The sequence below is a fragment of the Phodopus roborovskii genome, unplaced genomic scaffold (genome assembly GCF_943737965.1).
Source record: "Phodopus roborovskii unplaced genomic scaffold, PHOROB, whole genome shotgun sequence".
Taxonomy (NCBI): Eukaryota; Metazoa; Chordata; class Mammalia; order Rodentia; family Cricetidae; genus Phodopus; species Phodopus roborovskii.
The window spans coordinates 4,696,110-4,721,178 of NW_026126416.1; the positions used below are offsets into that span (position 1 = coordinate 4,696,110).

General features: G+C 43.4%; 1 protein-coding gene across 1 annotated transcript in view; it reads right to left on the reverse strand.

Moving 5' to 3' along the window:
- Nucleotides 1-404: 404 nt before the first annotated feature.
- Nucleotides 405-25,069, reverse strand: part of Kif14 (kinesin family member 14) — a 50,727-nt gene continuing 26,062 nt past the window's right edge. Inside the window, exons 17-29 of the mRNA XM_051183194.1 lie at nucleotides 24,645-24,797; nucleotides 23,711-23,837; nucleotides 21,737-21,830; nucleotides 21,084-21,213; nucleotides 17,919-18,019; nucleotides 13,668-13,762; nucleotides 12,113-12,337; nucleotides 11,736-11,920; nucleotides 5,576-5,731; nucleotides 4,325-4,444; nucleotides 2,046-2,120; nucleotides 1,179-1,311; nucleotides 405-840 (exon numbers count right to left, since the gene is read on the reverse strand). Of these exons, the coding sequence (XP_051039151.1) occupies nucleotides 458-840; nucleotides 1,179-1,311; nucleotides 2,046-2,120; nucleotides 4,325-4,444; nucleotides 5,576-5,731; nucleotides 11,736-11,920; nucleotides 12,113-12,337; nucleotides 13,668-13,762; nucleotides 17,919-18,019; nucleotides 21,084-21,213; nucleotides 21,737-21,830; nucleotides 23,711-23,837; nucleotides 24,645-24,797 (1,977 nt within the window). The 3' untranslated portion in view covers nucleotides 405-457. The remainder of the gene's footprint in view (nucleotides 841-1,178; nucleotides 1,312-2,045; nucleotides 2,121-4,324; nucleotides 4,445-5,575; nucleotides 5,732-11,735; nucleotides 11,921-12,112; nucleotides 12,338-13,667; nucleotides 13,763-17,918; nucleotides 18,020-21,083; nucleotides 21,214-21,736; nucleotides 21,831-23,710; nucleotides 23,838-24,644; nucleotides 24,798-25,069) is intronic.

Here is a 25,069-nt window from a genome sequence, read left to right on the forward strand (position 1 = left end):
CCTCTATGCTGTATTTGAGGCAGAGAGTGCACAGGCCCAACGTAACCAACTGTTCAGATTTCCATTCATGAGGAAATACACATCTGCAAACAACTACTGAACCAGGCAGAGACAGTATACCAGGGCTCAAGGTAAGCATTTAAAATTCAAGGCAACGAGAAACTGGAGACAGTCTCGCACGTGGTCCTGAGACCTAATTCACTCTGGTGCCACGGTTCCGGCATGGTAAACTCCTAGTTTGAAAGTGGTCTGCTTGGAAGATTCTGAGCACACACGGAGGCATTTTGAAACCAGGACTCCATACTGTTTGTATAATCCACACACCCGGCAGGAGGCTACCCATGGACACGGACTCTAAGCATTGCACACGTCTCTTTTTATGTTCTCCTGTGTGAGGAAAAGCGTCACCGAGCGCTCTTTTTGGTCATGAATGGTCACAAGGTGCGTATGCAAAGTTTCACACCCACTGAATCCTGTTGCGGGTACAGCCCCGAGAGGACGCCGCTGGGCCCGGGCCCGGGCCTGGGTCTCTGTGTAGGTCACAGGCCTGTGTTGACACATGCCCGCTGCTGTCAGCCACGCTTGGCTCATGCTGTTCTTCCTTGCTGTTTTGGTTACAAGATTCCTGGGGTTTGCACAAACCAGGTCTTTCTCCATGTTCAAAACACGAGAGGAGTGATTTGGCCAGAGCTTCTAGCTCTCCATAAGCAGCCCGAGGTACTTTATCCCTGTGGCTGCCGGCAGAAGCAGAAGGCTCAGTGACGTCACTGTGAAGTTTGTGAGCCAGGCTGCAGAGAGTTTCAGTGCAGCTTCTGAGGCAGTGCAGGTCACTGGGGCACCCTACGCAGACAGAAAGGACAAGTGGGTTACCCTTCCCAGGTGCCAGCAGGTCTTATCATTGCGTACACTCCAGGCCGCTTAGGTGACACCCCAAACCACTGACCCAAACCCTGCTCAAGTGCCTCTTGGACACCTGGTACTCCACCTCCCTGACTGTGCAGGCGGAAGTACAGACTTGTGCTATGCGGAACTTAACAGCCCAAGCTCCTACACTGGTAACTAATCTCAATGGAGTAGTGGTCAGTGAGCTGTAGTCACAGCTCAGGCTGTGAGAGACGAGGCATGTGTGGGTCCTTGGATTACACAGTTCCAGGTCCAGATCCCACTGGGGCACATACCGCTCAGCGCAGATGTAATAATCTCAATGGTTTTCTCCAAACAATATTTTAACTTCAAGAATTCTGATGGGAGAGTTAGCATCTTGGAACCTTGTTGTCTAGAATTTTCTTGTATTTGAGTTCTGAAGTTTTTCTGTATAAACAAAATTAATATTAAAAAAAATAGATATTATATACTTCATGGCAGCCAATTTAGTCAAAATGATCTTAATTGCCCAGAAATTTATCATTAAAGTAGTTTATGCTATTATGTACAATGGAACTACATCAGTAACAGATTATACTGAAAATGTTCAATTTCCTCACCAGTACATAACTTCATTTCTAAATGAACACTGATTACTTTTAAAAAGCAGTAAAAATTTAATTCTAACTTAATTTAAATTATGGCTGTATCATCCTAGCACATACGAGCATAATGAAGCAGGGCGTAACAGAATCTAACAGCACAAAAGCTGACGCTCAGCTTCAAAGAATTCCGTTTACTTAAATACTCTTCGACGTGGGCATTGCTTTCCCTCCCAGTACCCGATTACGCCCTCCATCCTTTTCTATAATGTGGGCTCTGTGACGTGACACTGCTTGAATTCAACTCTGTTTGACGCTATTTGAGCTCATTAACGATGAAATGTGGTTTTTAGCCTATAACGGCTATACTCAAGCAAAAGCTGGCAGCACTGGGAAATCCCTGTGCCATCGTGGACCTGTTACTAACACTAGTGCATCAAGACTGCCCAGAGGGAGACTAGAAAACAAGTGCGCTCCGTAACACACACGACATAGCCATCCGTCTCCAGCTGAGACCGAAGGAAATACAAAGGTCTCCAAGTGAACCAAACGAGATGAACAGGACAACAAGCCTCTTACTAGTCTCCATTCGGCAAAGATGTCCGCAAGAGACCCGACCAGTTCCACAGCATTAGCCTTCATCCGCTCGGTGACCTGCAGACAATGTTAAAACCCTTTGTTATAGAAACCATCAAGAAACACATCGTTTTTAGACCTGTGTGAGACCAGGCGGAGAAGTTCTGGTCTACGATCCAGCAGAGATGGAAGCTCCACCTCTAAGGTAAGCAGAACGTGGCTTGAGAGTACTTAAATCATACAGATGGAATTTCCTTAGAAACAAATGATACATTGATTTCCGTATCATATCAAAAGGGCCACACTTGGGCTCAGCAGGCGCAGCCACTTGCCACGCAAGCCTGTGAACCCAGGCTGCTCCTGGAACTCCTCATGCAAAGGTGTGCAGAATGAACTGACTTCTCAAAGCTGTCTTCTAACTTCCACATAGATGATGTTATATGTAGGTCCCCACATGCACAATACAATAATTATAAAATGTAAATAACAATAAAATATAAATATATTATAGGTATGTTACAAACATTATATTTTATAAATTATATAGTAATATGTAAATTTATTATAAATTAGTATAACTATAATATAAAGCTGATGTCTTCTATCAAAATGATACCTGCATTTTACTTAAATATTTATATGGATGAACTTCCCAAAATTTCCCTTAGAAGTGAGGGTTTGAGCTGTGAAACAAATATGAGATGTTCCTAGAACATTACAAGTTTGATCCGAGTATCTGTTACACCCTTATGCATAAGGCATTTCCCATCTTGCAGACTGAGAATCACATCCCAGATGATAACCCTTAGATTAAATAGAAAAGTTGCTTTCTGCTGCTCACTGCTGCCCCCCTCAGGTGGAGCCAAGCATCTGCAAGGGGATTCTGTGTTGGTTTAATTGGCTTTCACTAAGCTGTAGTCTAGGTCAGCTCAAACTTGCCGTTACAGGAAGAAGAGAAGTCGGCCATGCAGTGAGAGGCCAGGGGATTACTGTAAGGTTCAAGCCAGTCTGGATGACAAAGAAAGTTCCAGGCCACCCAGAGCTCCCAAATGAAGAAAAGAATTTAGGCACACCTAAATTCTTTACTTCATGGACCCAGCTTTGAATCATAATTCCAGTGCCTTCTATGAGTCTATTTGCTATTTCTCTTATAGTTCTACTTTCTGCTATAGGTCCTTTAAAAAAATATAGTGCAGTTCTGTGTGTGTGTGTGTGTGTGTGTGTGTGTGTGTGTGAACACCATACAGTGCCCATAGACCAGAAGAGGGTGTGAGGTCCCCCGGAGTTCAGGTGGCTGTGAGCTGCCTGCTGTGGGCGCAGAGATTCAAACCCCAGTTCTCTGGGACAGCAGTGAGTACGCTCGTCTGCCCGGCCACCACTCCAGCCCGCCATAGGCTCTTACGACTTTTGTTTTTGCTTTTCAAGACAGGGTTTCTCTGTGTAACAGTCCTGGCTGCCCTGGAACTCACTCAGTAGACCGGGCTGGCCTCGAACTCACTGAGATCCTCCTGCCTCTGCCTCCCCAGTGCTGGGATTAAAGGTGTGCGCCAAAACAAATGAGCAAAACACATAATCGAGAGAGGCAGACGTATTCAGAGAATGCAACATGTACAACAAGCAAGACCAGTAATTTTTCATTTGGCAGTCACTGTTTCTAATATTTCTTTTTTTTTTTTTTAATTTTTAAAAATTTTATTTTATGTGCATGGGTGTTTTGCCTGAGCATGTATCTGTGGACCACATACGTGGCTGATGCCCTTGGAGGGCAGGATAGGGGTCAGATCCCCGGAAACTGGAGTCAGACTGCTGTGTGGGTGCAGCCCTCCATCCCTGCCCCTGCTCCTGCTTCGGGGTCAGGTGTCTGACGTCACTGATCGACACCGGGTGTCTGACGTCACTGATCGACACCGGGTCTGTATCTGTGTCATGGTGTGAAACCATTGATGTGAATGTTCCTGGAAAAACACTTAGTTCAAGATGATTGGATCTGTAAGTGCTGGCTCCTGCTTTTAGGTAGAGGAGAAAAACCCAAGAGAAAGACAGAGAAGGACATTCAGAGAGTGGACAGTAGGTGTCACTGCCATCCTCCGTATGGCTCAGGAACTTCAGAGACATGGTCTCTGCCTCTTCTTTAAAAAACTAAGTCACTAAAATACACAAATACACAACATGTAAAGATAGAACCCAATGTATCACATGATTATTTGTACATTTAAAGTAGCTTGGACAATATACATCCTGAAATAAACCTCCCTGACGATGAAGCCTGCCACCCATCATACCTCCTCGTGTGCACTCTGCCTTGAGAGGTCTCGCTCCAATTCCTGTGCCTTTTCCAGCCCGGAATCTAGGAGGCTTTCCAATCCCAAGGCTACGCCGTCCTGGAGGGCAGCTGTGAACTCCTGTTAGGAAAAGGTTTAGGCACTGAGCTGGTAAGCTCAGGTTTTACACACTGACATTGTTTTTACACTTTGTGTGTGTGAGACAGACAGACAGACAGTGTACATGGGGTCACAGGACAACGTGTAGGAGTGGCTCCTCTCCTTCTACCAAGTGGCTCGAAGAAATGGACTGAGGAATCAGGCTTGATGGCTGGTACCTTCCCCACTCTGCCATCTCATGGGCCTGGTTTTACACACTCCTCAAAATTATAAGGTAATGAAGATATAATTCATTCCCAGTTTACTAAATTCAGCTAAAGTTATTATAAGAACAATCTACGGGGAAATAAAATTAGTATTCCATGTGCTGTGAAAAGAACGTCCATTTAGGTAGGACCTTATTTGATAGGTTAGAATACATTTTAAAATAGTATAGTTTATATTAATAAATAATTAATAAAAATAAGGTGGGCAAATACAAATGTTCTACAATGTATAAACCGGATGAGACCACACTCCACAGTTGATAGCAGTCATCAAACCACAGAACAAAAGGAGCATCTTTGATGCTTCTGAGGTTGGTCTCACTAGCCCAAGTTGTCCCTGTTCAACCCCTAAGTGCTGGGCAAGCGCTCTATCCTGAGCCTCAAAACGATCCTTTGTTTTCTGAGACAAGGTCATGCTGTCCTGGAACTCACTATGTAGTTCAGGATGGCCTTGAACTCACAAAGATACACCTGCCTCTGCCTCCTGAGTGCTGGGACTAAAGGTGTGTGCCACCATGGCTAGCTCCAAAAGGATTGTAAACATTTTAATCATTTTTGCTTGTTAGTTTAGAAAGTACTCATGTAACCCAGGCTGGCCTCAATAGCCAAGAGTGACCTTGTCCTTGTGACCCTCTCGTCTGCCTCCCATGGGTGGACTACAAATGTGTACTGCCACATCCTTTATACAGTGCTAGAGCTCAAACTCATGCATGCTGTCCTAGCCCGATTTTATCCAGGGTTGGCCAAAAGGATGGCAAGTCATTTCCAAACTATTAAAAGTACAAGGTATTTTGATAAAAAGAAATGAGCTTCTTCTGTGCAGTGATGCTATCAGGAGTCTCTAACATCCCCACAGAAGTCTTTCGGAGCTAACGTTAGACATTACCTGGGTACTGGGAATCTTGTTGCTGTTCTCCAGAAGACAGAGCGTGCTCCCTTTCAGAACAGCTAGCTGACCCACACACTGAACAGCCTGCTGTATAATCTGGATGACTTTGTTTTGAGCCTCTTGTACCATCGATGAAATATCCGAACAGCACCCCTATGAAGTAAAAATCGATCAGTCAGTGTATACATATATGAGATTTTTTAAGAGGTGATAAAGAAAAATGGGACAGTGGGTGAAGTTAGCAATCGTGAGGGGCTTTCCCCCCAAATAACAACGACAGAGCTGGCTGGAGAGATGGCTCAGTAGATTAAGGGCACTGGCTGCTCTGGTTCCCAGCACCCACATTAGGTAGCTCACAATCTTCTAGAAAGGAAATTCCAGAGGATCTGACACCCCCTCCTGAGCTCTGAGGGCATCGGGCATTTATGTGGGGCCTCAGGCATGCAAGCAGGAAATTCCCATACACATAAAAATGAAATTCATAAAATGACGACCACTGGAATGCTCGCGCAGCCCTGAAGCTATACAGCTATAATGTGGGCAAGAGCCAGCTTCTTCTCCCTCAAAGACTCGACACATTAAAGGGAGACGTAGAGCAAGCATGAAGTTAAACCCAAGGCAGGACTGGTAAGGAAATGTCAGGAAGGTCTTTCAGCTTTAACTGTCCTGATTACACATGATGCGCTCGCTTGGTGCCCAGGCCTCCAAGGCACAGGAGTGTTCCCTTGAAGGGTTCTTCTTTCCGGTCCTCCCTGATGGGAGATGTCATTCTGTATATGTTTCTCATACTGGTTAATAATAAAGCACTGTTGGCCAATAGGAAAGGAAGATAGGAGGGACTAGGAGACAAGGAGGAAATAGGAAGTAGTAAGGAGGAGTCAAGATGGAGAGTCTGGAGAGAGCTGGACGCCAGCCGCCTCCCCGGTAAGAGAAGGCCATGTGAAGATACATAGAAATGGGTTAATAATTAAAGGCAGAGCTAGCTGATAAGTAACAAGTAACCGGGCCAACAGTATTGTATCAAATACAGAGTCTCTGTGTGTTATTTGGGGCTGGTGGCGTGGTAGCAGGACAAGACCGGGCAGCAGGCGGAAAAACCGTACCCCTTACAAATGGCGCCCACGTGGCTAGTAAGAACTTCCACTTAAAATTTAACAAAAGCTTAAAAAAGGGTTTTAGAAACAAAAGAACAGAGATAAGCAAGGTTTCTTGGTAGCAGCATTTTTCTCAGTTGAACTCTGCTTTGCTAGAGACAAGCAGATATTCGCGCGGCTCCTTTAAGGGAAGATTCCTGACTCAGCTTAAGCGACAAAAAAAAAAAAACCGCACAGCTTTTAAATAACTCTGCTAACAATTTATTGGTGTGTATGAGAGATGGCAATGGCAGTGACCACATCTCCAAGCCGGCAGCATGCTTTCTGGGTGGCAGCGCAGACCAAGGCGGTGAGCACAGCTCTCAGTGCTGGCGGTAAAAGTACCCGCCACCATCTTTGGTAAACCGTGGCAGAAACAAATACTTTCATTTTAACAATGTTGTTGTTTAACAGATAAAGACTCATGGCCAGAAAAAGATAAAGATTTACAGTAGAGACAGATTCACATTAAGAAAAGGTGCTAAAAGTTTACAGTGTATTTTAAAAAAAAAATACATAGGCTTGGGAGAGAAAAATAAAATGGTTTTAAAGAGACAAAGAGGAACTGGGTGTTGTAGCACACGCCTTTAATCCCAGCACTCAGGAGACAGAGGCAAGCAGATCTCTGTGATTTGCAAAGTAAACCTGGTATGCAGAGTAAATTCCAGGACAGATAAGAGTTACAAAGTGAAACCCTATGTCAAAAAAATAAATAAATAAATAAATAAATAAAATTAAAATAAACAGAGCAATAATAAAGCCATGTAAAGATGAAAAGCTCAGAGAGAATCTGGTTACTGTATGCTGTTGTGTTGTCTCTGCATTGTTTGACTGCTGAGAAAATAACAACAACTGATAAAGGAAATGCTGCTGGATTAATTCAATTTATATATTTTAAAAAATGCTTTGACTCCAACATTTAAGTTCAAGGACAAGTTACTGGGGAAAAGGATTTCTATTTTTGTTTCCACAGAAAATGAAAAGCTATGGATTCCTTCCAGACTAATGTGGTTTGATCAAGCCAGGCCCCCTGAAACAGTCGCTGATGATCCAACATTCAAAACAGCTTGGACAAAGCAGCCTCGAAGACTACAGCCAAGATTTCTGCAACTTCTCAGGATCCCCCATGACAGCGCCCCCTGTCAGCAGGAAGTAGTTTGGAAAGAACGACGCCCAAATTCCCAAATATTGTTTATAAATGTTGGTTTTCATTTAAATGGGGTTGGTTATAAATGGTTAATGATCACAGCCAGTTCTTTTTAAAGGTAAAAAGGGAATTATGGTGTAGATATGAATACTTTGTATTGGAATGGATTTTCATTTACTGATACAATTTAAGGTCAATGTTCTGATATGTATATTTCTCTTCTTGTTTAGGTATTGTGATTATATAGTTCATTTAGAAATGTAATGTGTAATGTAGTACAGATTATAGATAATTACCTATGATAGTCAAAGCTTAGAGTTAAGTTAGTTAGGTTTTTCAAGATACACAGAGATGTATTTGAGATAGATAGGCATTCTTCAAACCTTTCAAAGACCTACAGAATATGGCATTTAAAATGGTTTAGGGTTTTCGTGACAGTGAGACATAATTGCTCTTGGCAATACCACCTGCAACAGAAAGGAAGATGGACATTGAAGAAACTCGTTATGGAGTTTGCTTTCAATATGGCAAGACTAGCCATTTGGACAAGATACTGCTCTTGTCTGGACTGTTTGACTTTGTGATGTATAAACTGGACATGCAGGACCCACAGGAAAGTGACTGCTGATTCAAGATGGACATTGCTACAGAGTTCCTGCTTCATGAAAGAGTCTGCAAGACAGTATGCAGGACACAGAGAAAAGTGACTGATAAACTGCCAATACAAGAAGACAGTTTAAAGTTTCCTGCATTGCTGAAGAGTCAGCTAGACACACTATGGCCTATGGGCTGAAGATGGAAGATTACAAAAGAACTTCGGGTGACCAGGCAGTGAATTGTTTCTGTCATTTCTAGAGTTTATATACTATCCTTCTGTAGTCTTTGAAGGAGTTGAAGACAGATAGTTATGGTTATAGTTTTCCTTAGTTAGGATTCAAAGATAAGTTACATATAGGACTTTAGACTCACAAAGATGGAATAGATGATGGAATAGTTTCTTAAATCTTGATAAATGTTAATGAACTAAATATTGTTAACTGTGATTCTTATTTGGTAACTGTTGTATTATATATTTTGCTATGTTAAGGTTGAAACCCTTTTTATTTAAACAGAAAAGAGGAGATGATGGGAGATGTCATTCTGTATATGTTTCTCATACTGGTTAATAATAAAGCACTGTTGGCCAATAGGAAAGGAAGATAGGAGGGACTAGGAGACAAGGAGGAAATAGGAAGTAGTAAGGAGGAGTCAAGATGGAGAGTCTGGAGAGAGCTGGACGCCAGCCGCCTCCCCGGTAAGAGAAGGCCATGTGAAGATACATAGAAATGGGTTAATAATTAAAGGCAGAGCTAGCTGATAAGTAACAAGTAACCGGGCCAACAGTATTGTATCAAATACAGAGTCTCTGTGTGTTATTTGGGGCTGGTGGCGTGGTAGCAGGACAAGACCGGGCAGCAGGCGGAAAAACCGTACCCCTTACACCTCCCCACTGTGGCTCTGAGAGTGCCTGCCTTGACATGCTATATGGAAGATGCTCATCACACACTACAAGGTGACAGACCACACCGGCTTCACTCAAGTCTTCCTTCAAGTCTTCCCGAGCCCAACCTAGCGTCTTCCCAGTCACCCGAGTCTCCATCCTCCCTCCGTTCCTGGTATAGAACGTGTCTCACAAGCCTGTGTGTTAAAACTCTTAAGTTCAAAGCCTTCTTCCGGAAAATGAAGAGAAGGAAAGAAATTTCACGGCAGAGACTCCACCAGGTACCCTCTCTGTCATCAATGTTTCTTTTCTTTGTCTTTTTTTTTTCCTTTTTCTTTTGAGCAGGGCATCTCTGTGTATCCCTGGCTGTGCTGGCGCTCACTCTGTAGACCAGGCTGGCCTTGAAATCAGAGATCTGTCTGCCTCTCACATACTCTCTTAGGCCATGATTTCATCTGATAATCACAGCAACCCTGCCAGGTAGACATTACTGTTTTATTTTCAGGTAGGAAAATGGAGAGACTCAAGACACTAAGCAATTTGCCTGAAGATACAAATTAACATAGCATGCAGACTAAAACAGGAGTTTCTGGTTTGTGGGTATATTACAGCCCCCTCCCATGCACTATTCTAAAGCTGCCCCTCCTTAATTTCTACCACGACCATCCTGAGCATCATTCCTTCATTAGGATTTAACCTAAGTCACACCCTCACTTCTGACTGGGAGCTTCGCCCTCTGACCAACTCCAAGCTTCCATGCCTGAGGCTCTACGGCTGTCAGATCTTTGCCTGAAATTTGCCCACATCTGTCTGTAGTCCACCTCTGTGTCACATTTTTCTCTTCCCCTAATGATCAGATCCAAAGTGACCCTTCACTTGATGTGAATTTAAGATTCGTTTAACATGTCCATCACATGGTGAGGCCTTGTGAAAAGACTCAGGTCCCACACCTACAGAAATCCCAGTCATAGAAGCTCGCATGCTTACCGATAGTCTGGCATGTTAAAGGCAGAATGGGTAGCTTTACTCAGGACTAACAAAATACAAACAAGAGAGGTACCCAACCAAACTGGGGAGACTAAGGGAGCCCTCCTGGGGGGAGAAAAACAATGTATATATAGTAAATGTCTCCCTAACTCAGTCCACTCAGGAAGTACTTGTCACAATAAAATACAGTACACAATATAAGATGTGGAGAGCAGGAGCTGGGAAGAGAGTGGGCTCAGTGTGTGCAGGAGGCTGCCCTCAAGTGCCTCTGACCTCAGTTTGGTCTCTGGAGCCCACGCGGCAGAAAGAGAAAACTGACTCCTGAAGTTGCCCTGGACCTCCACGCATGTGCCTAACTCCTACACACACACACCCAAATTTAAAAACATTTAATGTGGAAATCACTACATAAAATATAGTGGAAATCACTACATAAAACCTGACCAAATATTTTAGAAAGCTTAAATATCCACCTATTTGAGAAATTCTCATAGAGATCTCTGGTACAGCAACAAAGAGATATTTTTCAACACTAGTTCCTTACTTTTTCTATAAAAATGGAACCTTTGATTTTTTTCACTTGATCCATAGGTGCCTAGAATAAAAAATCCACTTCTTAAGTATAGGTGAAGTCTGGCCAAGCATATATGAGAGTACTGTATGATACCTCACAAAAAATGCCTTTTAAAAAAAGGGCCTTTCCTTGTCCACACAACTCAGATGGTGCTCTATCGTGAAGGAGCATGAGGAGATCCCACTTCTGTGCGGAAGAACCTCCTCGCCTACCTCTGCATTCTAGCAGACAGAAAACAAGCTTTTATCTCGCTTCTTCCTGGAGGCCAAATCCAATGTTGCTTGATACAAAGTAGCAGGAAACAAAAGTACTTTTCTCTCCAAGCTATCAACAGGTTTGTTACTTTTGTAACAATGTTACTTGATACAAAGTAGCAGGAAACAAAAGTACTTTTCTCTCCAAGCTATCAACAGGTTTGTTACTAATTTAGCGTGAGCTCAACAAGACTCTGCTTCTCTCTCTACCCAGTGACCTCAACCAGAGGCTAGCAGGGTATAACCAACCAAGACAATGAGCATTCAAATCCACCCCTATTACCGAGTGGTTACATAGCCCTGGCTGAACCAGGCATTCACAAGCCTCTGCTTCCTGATCTCTAAAGTGGTGAGAGCAGCACCCATTTGAGGGTTGTCATGAGGACAAAAAGAATCAGTACCTGCAAACCACTTAGGACACAGAGGACACCAAATCTTTGCTCAATAAACCAATTGCATCTAGACTTAGCACCCCAAAACAGGAAGCACCCAAAAATCCTCAGAGGTAACCTCAGAGGTGGTAGAAAGCCAATAAGTACTTTTAGAATAAATAAATTCTTCAAAAATAAGAAAGCAATGTACCTGCAAAAACAATTGTAAATAGCCTCCCAGTTTTTTAAGATCTTGTCTCAATTCATCTTCAAGCCTCGCTGAGCTGGTGCCAGGTGGGAAATCACCCAACCAGTGTTTGAACAAAACTACAAGCTGCTCAAAGGCACAAGCAATCTGGACAGAGAATGCCTGTACCGCCCGGTCAGAAGCAAACACTGCGGAAGAAAAAGAAAATTACTGCAAGGAATCGTGTTCAGATAAAAGAACTCACGTATGGGCACCATTAAAGCATCTAAAATTGGTCGAGAGACATCAGCCAGATGCATCAAATACTCATCCCCAAACAAGAGTCAAGGGCAGAGAATCCCCGCCATGGGGGGGTTGGGAGAAGCGGTACAATTACTTACAGTTATTCTGACTGTCTTCGTCTTGTTCTTCATGGGCTTTGGAAATGGCAAACAGCCCATTATAAAGTTTAAGGAGATTATTTATCAGGCTATCTGCTACAGTTTTTTCTTCCTCATAACTCTGTCCAAGAAAGTCTATTGATGAACCAATCAATTCTTTGCAAATTCCAGAAAGAAACGATTCTGATGAATTTGAGTAAACGGTGCTTGGTTTTTCCATTAAACCTACACCAACAGAAAACAGCCAGTGTGAGCCTAGTTTTTAAGAATAAACCTTTCAAACAAATGCATGAATGCAGGTATACTGAAGAATCATTGGTCAGTAGTTCAAGGTAGGCTATTCCTATCTCAATGGGGTCAAAACAGTTTCACGTAGGGACCAATTAACCTCTGACTAGCATGAGCTTGTATTTCTTCACCCTTAACACAAGTAACTGAGAATCAAAATACCCCATGTGCCTACTCACTGAAACCTTTCTTTTTATATTTTTGTGTGTTTGGTGTTTTGCTTGCATGCATATCTGTATACCATGTGCATACCAAGTATTCACAGAAGACAAACGAGCACCAAATCCCCTGGAACTGATTTCCAGACAGTTGTAAGCTGCTATGCAGGTGCTGGAAATTGAACCCTGGTCTTCTGGAAGAGCAGTCAGTGCTCATATCTGACTTAAAAACACTTTTATAAAACACCTGGCTTTTGAAACGGAAAAAAAATAAGTTGTTACTATTTCTCTCCAAGCTAATTTTGAGAAAATAACAAAACCAAACCCTATTTCTTTGAAGATGAGTTATAGTTCCTTTTATTCTTACTCATATTCTATCAGGACCTTTACCAAATAGACTAATACATTAAATAGTAACTTTCAAACTGAAAAAAAAATAGATTATTTATTTTATTATTTTATGAGCATAAGTGTGTGGCCTACATGTGTGTCTGTGTATTGTGTGCAACCTGGAAGACGGCATTAGATCCCTGGGATTGGAGTGTGGCTGTGAGTCACCATGAGGGTGCTGGGAATTGAACCTGAGTTATTTTGTATGAGTAGCAAGTGATCTCAACTGCTGAGCCTGTTCGTCAGTCCCATCACTTGGGACTTCTTATAAGGGCCTACATATAATGAGGTGCTCAGTGCAGCAGTGTTTGTCTAGCATGCTTTTGGCCCTGAGCTCAACCCCAACATTCCCCACATGCAAACCAAAACAAATTCCTCCCTTGTCCAACACACGCACACAGACAAGCAGCACTCTCGAGCTATGGGCAGTTTTTTGGAGGGTCTTACTCAGTGAAGCATCTACATACATGCCTCCTTTCATTTCTCCTTCACACACATCACAGATGCATGCTCTGGTATTTGCTCATAAGGAAATAACAATCTAAACATATTTTCCCATATCTGAATTAGCCATCCCACTAAAAAGCTTTAAAACAAACCAAAGAACAGAAGTTGAGAAACAGACTAGCCATCGAATTCCCATCTGCATTTTATAAGGGAAGCCCGCTGCTAACGGCTGTCACAAGCCCACTCCTCGGGCAGGCTGCGGAGTACAGTACCTGACAAGTGTGAGGAGTGCAGATTCTGGATCGGATGGACCTGTATGTCATGCAAACAACCAGAAACTCGCCCATTCTTCATCAAACTTCTGCTCCTGAACCAAAGGCAACCATAGGATTAGTCGCTATATAGCACAGGAGCATTAAGAATGTGGCCAGCTCTGTGGAAACACATACTCAGAGTGCTCAGAAGGCGGGGACTTTGAGGCCAGTATGGCCTACATGAGACCCTGTCAGGGGGGTTGGGAGTCAGGGAACATTCTACCATAGGCATGTATATGTGTTCTTCCAACAAGGACGGACTCATTTCCACTCCTGAGCAAGCATTTTCCCATGTGCAGGCATTGCCCTAACAGTTCATGAAATGGGGTGTTTCTTATACACCAGTATAGGCTCTGAGCATGGCTATGAAGCCTGGCATCTGGCCTAGTTCAATGAGTGCTACTTCAGCAGGCTGGGCCGTGGAGTTGGCAAGGCGTCTCAGAAGAGTGACCCTGAAGGGTAGCAGGGCTGGTCAAACAGGGGGCAGACTTGGGGAGCAGGGGTAGTGTCTGAGACACAGGCATGGGCGTGGGGAGGCTTGGTGGTGGAACATGCAGAGAACTAAGCACAGCGCTGTCTGTGGTAGAGAGGGGAGAGAGAGAGGGAGGGGGAGGGGGGAGAGAGGGAGGGGTAAGGGGGAGAGACAGAGAGAGGGGGAGAGAGAAGGAGGGGGAGAGAGAGAGAGGGAGAGAATGTGGCTGGGAGATGTGCTAGGACCAGCCTGCCTTATCTCGGGGAGGAAGTTAAAGAAGGAAATGATCTAGGCAGAAGAGCTTCTAAGCAGACTCTGTGAGAGCAGCCCCCCTCAGGAGGGAGTGAGGCCCTCCACAGCACAGGCACATCCCTGCCCTCAGCCTACAAATCACAGGCTCTCCCTTTACCTTGAGAACAAAACTCCCTGAGCAGTGACCTACACCCAAATCCAGGTGACCTTCTGGTGTCTTCCTAATCACACATCTACTACTGTTGACTCACCAGAAGAAAATACTGCTTGTTGAAAAGATTGTTAAATCCAAGTATTCTGTCCACGAAAGTTAAATGTTCCAAATATAACCCTCCTGTGAATTCTTACAACAATAACAAAACCACAGAAATATGACTGGAGACAAAGGGGTGCTATCAATTTCCCAAGTATTTGTTTTTCTAGAGGTTAAAAGAAAAAGTAAGTTAAGCTAGGAAAAGTATTATTCTTGCGACAATGTCACGTTAAACAGTGTTTAAACTACAAAAATGCTTGTCACATTCCTTTCACATAGTTTTTATTCAACCTGATAGAAAAATTTACTTTTAAGTGTCAACCATCTGTGTGATCTGCAGGCGGCCGATCAGGCTGCTTTATTGCAGGGCAGCTGAGTACAGCAGTGCCCACGGAGGCGTCACAGCAATCTGTCAGCGTCCCCATTACCTGCAGGAACTCTCAGGGTTTGGAGTGTGTCATAAACATTCGTACAAGGCTGAAACTTCAAGCACAAGGTCTCAGACTAAGAGCAACTCATTTAAAAAAAAAAAAAATCATCACACCATTAAATTACAGACGTTCCCAAAAGTATTTGCCAAATGAAAACACTTCATTTTTAAATCTTGAAAAATAGGAACAGGAATTTTGGTTTAGGGGGAGTCACACTTTTTTTTTTAAAAACTTGTTTAATTGTTAACCCCAACTTTGACAGTTGTAAGAATCACCAACATTCAGTAGGCTAAATGCTACTGTCCTACAACTAATGACCATATTGTGGTCCACAATGCTCTTTTTCTTACAGTTAAGAAACTAGTAATCTTAAAACCCAAAGGGTCTCATAATAATTCTCTCGTTTGTTGGTACGGTTGAAATTTGGAGGAAGTCGTTATTCCTCTAGGTTGACCTACTTATCTCCAGCCCTCTACACCCATTCCCATCAAGGACCACCCTTAGGGCCCTTTAGTGACGCCACCCAGCAGAATCTTTCACCCTTAGATCAAATCACCTGTAGACATCACTATCTGTTCACCAGTATTGGATCAGAAATTCTATTTCCTCTATGCCAGAAGAGGAAAGGCACCAGACCTCATTACAGATGGTTGTTAGACACCATGAGGGTGCTGGGACTTGAACTCAGGACCTCTGGAAAAGCAGCCAGTGCTCTTAACCTCTGAGCCATCGCTCCAGCCCCAGAAATTCTATCTTCTCTATACTGTAACATTAAGAAAAGTCTTTTCTTAGTGCTCAAGATTGAATCTCAGGATGCTAGACAAGAGCTTTAACCACAGACCTAAGATTTAACTGTATAGATGTGCAACAGTCTAAGCAACCATTACTGAACAGCCCAGTGAGAGGTTTGCACACTTTATCTCCTACCCTCGCTATACTCTGCGGCATCGTTGCCAAGCTGCAATCAGACGGGATTCAAGGCAGCGAGGGTGGCAGGTACTCCTGGAGGAGCCAATGCCTGGAGATGCTGTGTGTGTGTGTGTGTGTGTGTGTGCGCGTGTGTGTGTGTGTGTATGTGTGTGTGTGTGTGAAAGGAGCTCAGGGTCTGTGTGGAGAATCTGTAATGCATATTTCACTCAGGACCATTCTGGTGATGGTTCAACTTCTGCATTTATAAAATGGATGGTCATAACAACACTTTACCTCAGAGGTCTGTGGTGAGTACTGAATGAGGTCATCTCATCAATAATTGATGTTTTCTTTCTTTCTTTCTTTGTTTTGAGACAGTGTTTCTCTGTGTGGCTTTGGAGCCTGTCCTAGAACTCACTCTGTAGATCAGACTGGCCTTGAACTCACAGAGATCCTCCTGCCTCTGTCTCCTGAGTGCTGCCCCCATGGTGAGCTTGTTTGTTTAAGACAGGGTCTTGCTGGGTGGTGGTGCACACCTTTAGTCCCAACAATTGGGAGGCAGAAGCAGGGGAATCTTCTGAGTTTGACACCAGCCTGGTCAACACAGAGAAACCCTGTCTCGATAACCAGCTCCCCTCTCCCCACAAAGAAATATGGGATCTTACTATGTTGCCCAGGTTAGGCATATTCCTCTTGGCTCAATTTTCAACATCCTGAGCCCCCAGGCATGCCCCACATCACCAGGCTGATGAGTATTATTGGTGATGACTGTGCTCTGTGGTTGGGACAATGGTGCTGATGCTCACACCCTGAAAACTCCCTCACCCAACACTCCTGACTAAACATAGACTTCACATCTGGAGGAAACCTCGGTTTTTTTCATCACCTTAACTGCACAATCAGTCACCAAGGCCTATTGACTCTGCATCTCAAATACGTGTGACATCTGCATCTCAAATACGTGTGACATGTGTTCTGTCCAGTTCTCTTCACCTAGTGCCCCTCCTCTCACTGATGCCTGGGTCATGAGGACAGGGAGGTTTTTACTTACCTGGGATTCTTCAGAACATGGTAGCTATCACAGAAATATTTGTTTTTAATAAATAACAACAACAATTAAAGCACTAAATGTTCCTCTCAGGCCAAGGCCTTTCCATACCATTTGCTTCTACACCAAGAGCATCCAAGAGCATCTACCACTATGGATGTCTTTATGTTTTGCTTTGATAGATAACACTTGTCATGTATAGATGTTCTGTATCACACTGATTTACTCTTTTGTGGTGCTCAGACTAACTTGATTGTATTCAAATGTATAACTTACAATAAAACATCAGAGTATGGCAAATTCTTGAGGTGTTAGAAGTAATGCTACTCCTTTTCCTTTTCTAAGTGATTTATTTTTATTTTAGGTGCATTGGTGTTATTCTTGCATATCATGCATGTCAGTGTGAGGATGGTGGATCTTCTGGAGCTGGAGTTACAGACGGTGGTGAGCGGCCATGTGGGTGTGAGGAGTTGAACCTGGGGAACCTGAGGAAGAGCAGCCAGGGCTCTGAACTGCTGAGCCACCTCCAGCGCTTACCGTGCTATGCCTTTCCCAGGTGGGAAATTAGATGTATGCCGTTCTAGGCTGCTCTTAAAACCAGTATGGTAAAATGCTGAGCAGTTTTGCTTATATAGCGAGCTAATCAACAATGCAATGCTGTACGCACTGTAATTTAATCGCTAACATCAATGCCGTTCATATCTGCGGGTCCCCATTACAGACATATCATGGCAGCAGGTCTCTGAAGATCATTCTATATATGCATGCATATGTTAATCTGTAACTTAAATACTTGAACATGTGCATACACAGAAGAAGAAAAGCAACGATAAAACAACTTTACCTCCTTCTAGAAAGGGAAGAAACTGGCGTATTTGTAATGTCGGGTTCCCACTCATCTTCAGGGTCACAAAAGACATCCTCAGCCTGGTTACCACCGTCACTCTAAGAAAAGTAAAGTATAGCCTTTCCATTCATTGTCATGTTTACAATTCAACAAAAAGACTATGTAAATAATTTTAATTTTTAAAACACAAAACTAGCAAATCACTGGTTATCTACTTAGTCTTAAAATACCATATTATGGATCAAACTTAACAACTAATAACAAATTATAATAAAAACATATATGCAGATGCCATTATGAAATCCATTATTTTGTATGTTAACCTAAAAACCATTATTTTGAAAGCTAACCCACCCAAAAAAAAACCTAAATAACAATAAAAACCCTAATCACGTGATGCTGGGAATTAAAGTAAGTCTTATAAAAACAACCAAAATTATTAGATACTTCAAAAACAGTCACCCGGACTGGGGAGATGGCTCAGGCAGCAAATCGTTACCTTGTACGCACAGGACACGAACTTGATTCCTAGAACCCATGTGAAAAGCGCATGGTGTGAGGGCACTCATTAGTCCCAGTGCTGGGGCCTAGACTGCTGGATCTCTAGGGTCCACTGTTGGTGAGCCCAGCCCAGCCCAGCCCAGCCCACACGGAGAGATCTAGGGCCAGAGATCACATCTAAAATGGGAAAGTGGATGGTGCCTGAGGCTGTCCTCAGGCTTGCTCGCTCACACACACACAGACATGCACACAGACACACGCACGCATGCATGCACACGCGCACGCACACAGACTCTCTCTCTCTGACATGAGTGTACACACACACAGACACACACACACAGACTCTCTCTGACATGAGTGTACACACACACACAGACACACACACACGCACACACACAGACTCTCTCTCTGACATGAGTGCACACACACACACACACACTCTCTCTCACATGAGTGCACACACACACAGACTCTCTCTCTGACATGAGTGCACACACACACACACACACACAGACTCTCTCTCTCACATGAGTGCACACACGCACACACACACTCTCTCTCTCTCTGACATGAGCGCACACACACACACACATACACTCTCTCTCACATGAGTGCACACACACACACACTCTCTCTCACATGAGTGCACACACACACACAGACACACACACACACACACACTCTCTCTCACATGAGGGGCTTCGAGGGCCCCTGCTCTTTCAGAAGCCCTGGGTTCGATTCCCAGCACCCAGAATGGTGCTGTTAATCCCAGCTCCAGGCCACAGATGTGCACATTTAACATAAAGGTGCATAGACATATAAGCAAAAATAAATCAAACAACAATTGTTTAAAAAGCACTTGCACTTAGAAGAGACGATTAACAGTAAAAACCGAGGGAGGGACAGAATAGTCTGGCAGGGTTAAGGTACAGTCCTGGACTAGAGAAATGTCTCAGTGATAGATAATCACTTGCTTAATTCATGTGAAGTCTTGTTTCTCATCCCCTAAATACACAGACATGCTCTTACAGCACACATCACTTCCTGGTTGAATGTACTAATAATAATCTATATATTAGATATTTAAGCAATCTCAATTAAAATTGTACCTACATACATACTATAGCGCTTCTTTCAAAGAGTGCAGTATGTGTAAAAACTAAGTAAAGAATTTGGAGATAGGATGAAGGGATGGCTCAGAGGTTAAAAGCACTGACTGCTCTTCCACAGGACCTGAGTTCAATTTCCCATGAGGCTCACAACCATCTATAATGAGACCTGGTGCCCTCTTCTGGCCTGCCAGCAAACATGCAGGCAGAATATATATATATATATTAGACAAAAAAATTAAAAAAGAAAGACTCAAATTTAATATATAGGAAGGGCTTTAAGGCAGCATACCATACAGATACTTCAATATCCATGCACATGGCTAGGATATTTACAATACTACAACAACTAGAAAATGGAAACCAGCCTAGATGTCCATGAAAAAAATGAGTGTATACAGAAAATGTAGTACATATACACAATGGACTTTTTATACAATTGCCAAGAGCCCTGAAATCATAACATCTGCAGAGGAATGAATGGAACTGGAAATCATTATGTTAAGCAGAGTAAACTAGATTCAGAAACACAAGGGTATTTAGTTGTTTTCTCTTAGATTTAAAATTATGTAAGTGTGTGTGCACATATGTGTAACAGGAGATCATGAGAAGGGAGGAGGAAGAGGTCTAGCCAAGGGGAGAAAGAGAGGGGGACACAAAGAAAAAGAGATTTAGAGGGAAGGGGGCCAACGCCAGGGAGCCCTGCCAGACAGCAAGGCAGGGCAGAGACAAATGATGACAAAGCATGTGTGTGCGTGTGTGCGTGTGTGTGCATCTGTGCATGCGCGTGTGTCTGTGTGCGTGTGTGAGTGCACGCGTGTGTGTGCGTGTGTGTGCGTGTGTGTGTGTGCGTGTGTGAGTGCACGTGTGTCTCTGTGTGTCTGTGTGCATGTGCGTGCGTGTGCGTGCGTGTGTGCGAGTGTGTGAGTGCGCGTGTGTGCGTGTGTGTATGAGTGTGTCTGTGTGTACGTGTGTGTGTACGTGTGTGTGTGTGTCTGCGCCTTTATATGGTATTGTTTGAGTGATTCGCAGTTGGGCAAGCAAAAGGGACTGTGCTATTAACAACACTGAATTTATTGTCATTAAGAGCTTAGTATTTTCTTTAAAGTTAAGCATCTGGTGAAGGTGAGAGCTGGTGGCTATTTACACTGCCCAAGGATGAGCAGGCTTACTGCACTGCCCAGGGATGAGCAGGCTCACCGCACTGAAATCCTGTAAGGGGAAGATCCCCAGAAACAGTTTCTAAAGGTACTCAGAAAACAGTTCCCAACAGGACCCACAAATTACGAAAATATTTTAAAAACTGTTAAGAAGTGCATTTGTTACAAAAAAAAAAAAAAAAAGCACCCTGGCTCTTCCAGGCCTCACATGGTAGCTCACCACCCTTTTTAACTCCCATCCCGGGGGTCCAGCACCCTCTTCTGGCCTCTGAGAGTACTAGGCACACACACGTTATGCACACAGACATTCATGCAGGCAACACACACACACACACATGCACTCACACACGCACGCACGCACGCACTCACACAGAGAGTTTAATGTCACAAACCTCATAAAGCTCTTTCATTGCTGCAAGTTTAGATTCAAACTTTTCCAGACTCCAGAAAGTCGAGATCCCAAGCTGCAGGTTACGAACTCGAACAGAAGTACCAGAATGACCTCCGTCTGATGTATCGTGTCTGGAAAAAAAAGCCAAAGGGAAATCTTAACCTAAAACATATAGACATGCATGGGGGCAGAGACACGGCTTAACGGCAAAGAATACACACTGCTCTTCCGAAGGGCTTGTGATGGGGCTCAAGCATCCACACTCACTGCTTCACAAGCACCTGTAACACCAGCTCCAAGGGCCCCGACACCCTCTCCTGGTCTCCAATAGCTGCTGTGTGTACATGGTACACACACACAAACATACATATAAATAAATCAATCTTTTAAAAAACTGGAATGCAAGACTGGGTGGGGTGGCTTAGTGATACAGGAGGCCACGGATTCGAGCTCTAGTACAACAGAAATAAAATAAAATGGTAAGCAGATAAAAAAATTTCAACCTAAAAGAAAAACAAGTAAACTCTTTAAAAGCCTCTGGGTCAGGGGTTATGATATCTGGTCTTTCCTGGAAAGACTACTATGTAGACTTCAGAGAAACTTAAATGAAAAATATAAAGTACAAACAGGTTAATGAGTGTAAAAACTACTCACCTGCCAAAAACATAGTATTTTTTGAATTTGTCACTGATGGCATTAGCTTCCTGGATCATCATGGAGAGTTTCATGGAGTTCCAATTTGGCTGAACTATGAAAAAGTATACAAATTAGAACCAAAATGTTTGTCTGATCATTAGCATATGTCACTAGTTAAAATAATCTCATAAAAATACTGACATTAGGGGCTGGCGGGATGGCTCCGTGGTTAAGACCACTGGCTGCTCTTCCAGAGGACCTGGTTCAGTTCCCACATGGCAGCTCACAGATATGCATGTAAGCACAATACCCACATATATAAAGGGTAAAATAATATTTGAAATGACATTAAATGAATGGTTTTAACTCTCTATCACAAGGGTTTTGTTTGGTTGGTTTTTGGAGACAGGGTTCTCTGTATTCACCATGGGGGTCCTGGGACCCTGAGCCCTCAGGTCATCAAACTCTCGCATGCCCAATGAGCTCACCAGCCCAAAAGTCGTTTTTCTAATGTTCCTCCTTTCTTTACTATCTCATTTTTCTAAGTCATCAAGTGAGGTCTACCATGGGCTCCTTTGTAAAGAACGACACCCCTTTAAAAATTTCTAGGCAAATACGAAATTAAAAAGGTTATCTGGAGGTACGGCACCACAAGAGAAATACCTGTTTATCCTGGGGCTTTGCTTTAATCACACACACACACACACACACACACACACACACGCATGCAGACACATACACACACTCGCACACACACATGCGCGCGCGCACACACACGCACAATAAGTAATAAGAGTTAAGAATAGCAATTTAGCTTGCTGCCTCATTTTCATACAGCAAAGTTGAGATTTCTCCCTGAAGGGCTGGGGGTTTAACTCACAGCTTCTCCCATGCTGAGCACATTCCTAGCACCGACTTCCAACCCTTGCCCCTAAGTCTGCGGTGTTAATTTTCTCTACATTATGTCCCGCATAAAGCCATGTTTTATCCCACAGGTGACCTTCACCATCGGTCTTCAGTGTCCCCACTGAAAGCTTTTGCTGGAAGAGGCCCACTCTCTTCACTTCTGTTCAACCAAGTATTGTGAGGCCTAAGTGGAGAAACTGACAAGGAAGAGGAGGAAGAAAACTGCCCTGTAGAGATGAGGGGGCCACCGAAGACTGTTCCTGCACTCTGCGATGACACTATGAAGAAGCCCAGGCTCGACTGCACCACAGCCGGGCTGTAGCTCAGGACTGAAGGGCTTGCCTAGAACACACAGCCCTCAGTTCCGTGACCAGCGCTCACACACTGCACCAAAAGCAACATGATACTCAAGAATACATTTCACCAAAGAAATCAAAGATCCGTACACTGAAAACTATGCAACTTTGATGAGAGAAACTGCACATAAATAGATAGGAGGACAGTGTGCATACATTAGAAGAAAAAAACACTGTTAAAAGAGCTGCACCGCCTAAAGCAGTGATTCAGTGAGCGCCTTCTCAAAATTCCAATGGCTTCTTTCACAGAAACAGAGAAACACTTCATCTGGGGCTACAATTTCACTAAATTAATTTCGGGGCGGGAAGACAAAAACGTTCGGTCTATGGGGCCGATACAACAATTCTAAAAACAGTATTTTAAAACCATGCATACAAATATATTTACATTAAAAAAAAAAAACTAGCATCTAGAACAAGCTTCATCTATCTACCTATTTTTCTACCTATCTCTCTCTATCTATCTACCCACCTCTCTATCTTTATCTACCTCTCTCTTTCTCTATCTCTCTCTTTATATCTCTATCTCTCTTTATCTATCTGTCTGTCTGTCTATCTGGTACTAGAGATTAAGCCCAGGGCTTTCTGCATACTGGAAAAACACTGTCCTATGAAATTCCCCCTCAGCCAACCATTTTACATATGTAAAGGTAACTAACATTTTAGTAACTATATTATAAGAAGACACAGAACTTTAGAAAAGTATATGTTAACATCAGTACATACTCACTTGTGAAAGTTTTATCCCTATTTCCCCGATTCTCCTGAAGAATTTGTACTTCTCTGGCAATTTTTTGCTTTTCATTTTCTAAAGCTTCTAGGATTCTTGCATGGCGGATGCTATGGTCCTCCAAAGCCTAATTGATATTCATTCATATAGACCAGCAGATGAGGATATGCAAAGAGAGAATTTATAAAATCAGAAGTTGGATATGTTCATTTGTTTCACTATACTAGCCATTTTCCTGTTTATATGTACCTTATAACAACATGTTATTTATCTTACACATACGCAAGAAAATAATTCAAAAAGCAGTTAATCAGGCCAGCAAAATGATACTTGCTGCTCTGAGTTCCATCTGTGGGACTCGCGTAGTGGAAAGAGAGAATCAATCCCAAAAGTTGTCCTCTGACCGCCCACATGGGCACCATGACATGTACATGAGAAAAGGAAGTGCTTGACAAAACAGACCAGCGGCCGGGGAGGCGGCTCAGCGGGCCGGGGAGGAGTATGTTTGAGTCCTGCCACTGCACTGTGGGAGAGACAGCTGCCCGCTGGAGCTCCCTGGCTAGCCAGTGCTGCCAAAAACAGCAGGTAGATGGGAGGACCTCTGATGGGAGGACCTCTGATGTCAACCACGTCAACCTCTGGCCTCTGCGCGTGCCCACCTGGGCAGGCACACCCTGAGCGCACAGGAGCCCATGCACAAGAACACCACCCCCAAAGAGAATGATCACTCCAACACTGTATTGGAATTCCACCTCACTCATTTAATTACGAATGCATGCTTAACATATTTTACTAAACACAAGAGCTTTGTAAACACCGATTTATAAGCTTTCCTAATGATTCTCATAAAATCATTAAGATTCTAAGGTTTTATTTATTACTATCATGTTTGCATGACTGTGGGGGGGGGCGCACACGCCGAGGCAGAGGTCACCTGCTTTGTAGCCAAAGTCTCCATCTCCAGCCGTCTTCTGTTCACATACACTTCCTGTTCAAGATGCTGCTTCGCCTTTTCCAGCTCCTCAATTTTGTCATTAGCTTTTCGGTTATTGATTTCCTCCATTTTCTTCCTTTTCGACTCTTCTCTCTTTAAACAACATTAATAACAATTAACTTTGGCAAAAACGCAAACCAATTTTTCCAAAACAGTGGTCCTAGGGTATAGAAGTTCCCCTTGTAATCAACGGACAAGCATTCGCCTGAGGCAAAGCTGTCCTGGAGCATTCTACTGCACTCGGGTTAAGTAATCTCACCAAGCATGAATGTCACTAGTCCAACTGTCAGGGTGTGTCCTCTAAAATGGGTCCCTGGGGCTGAAAGGTTGCCCCTAAATCGGCATGAGGAGCCACGCCCTGTGTT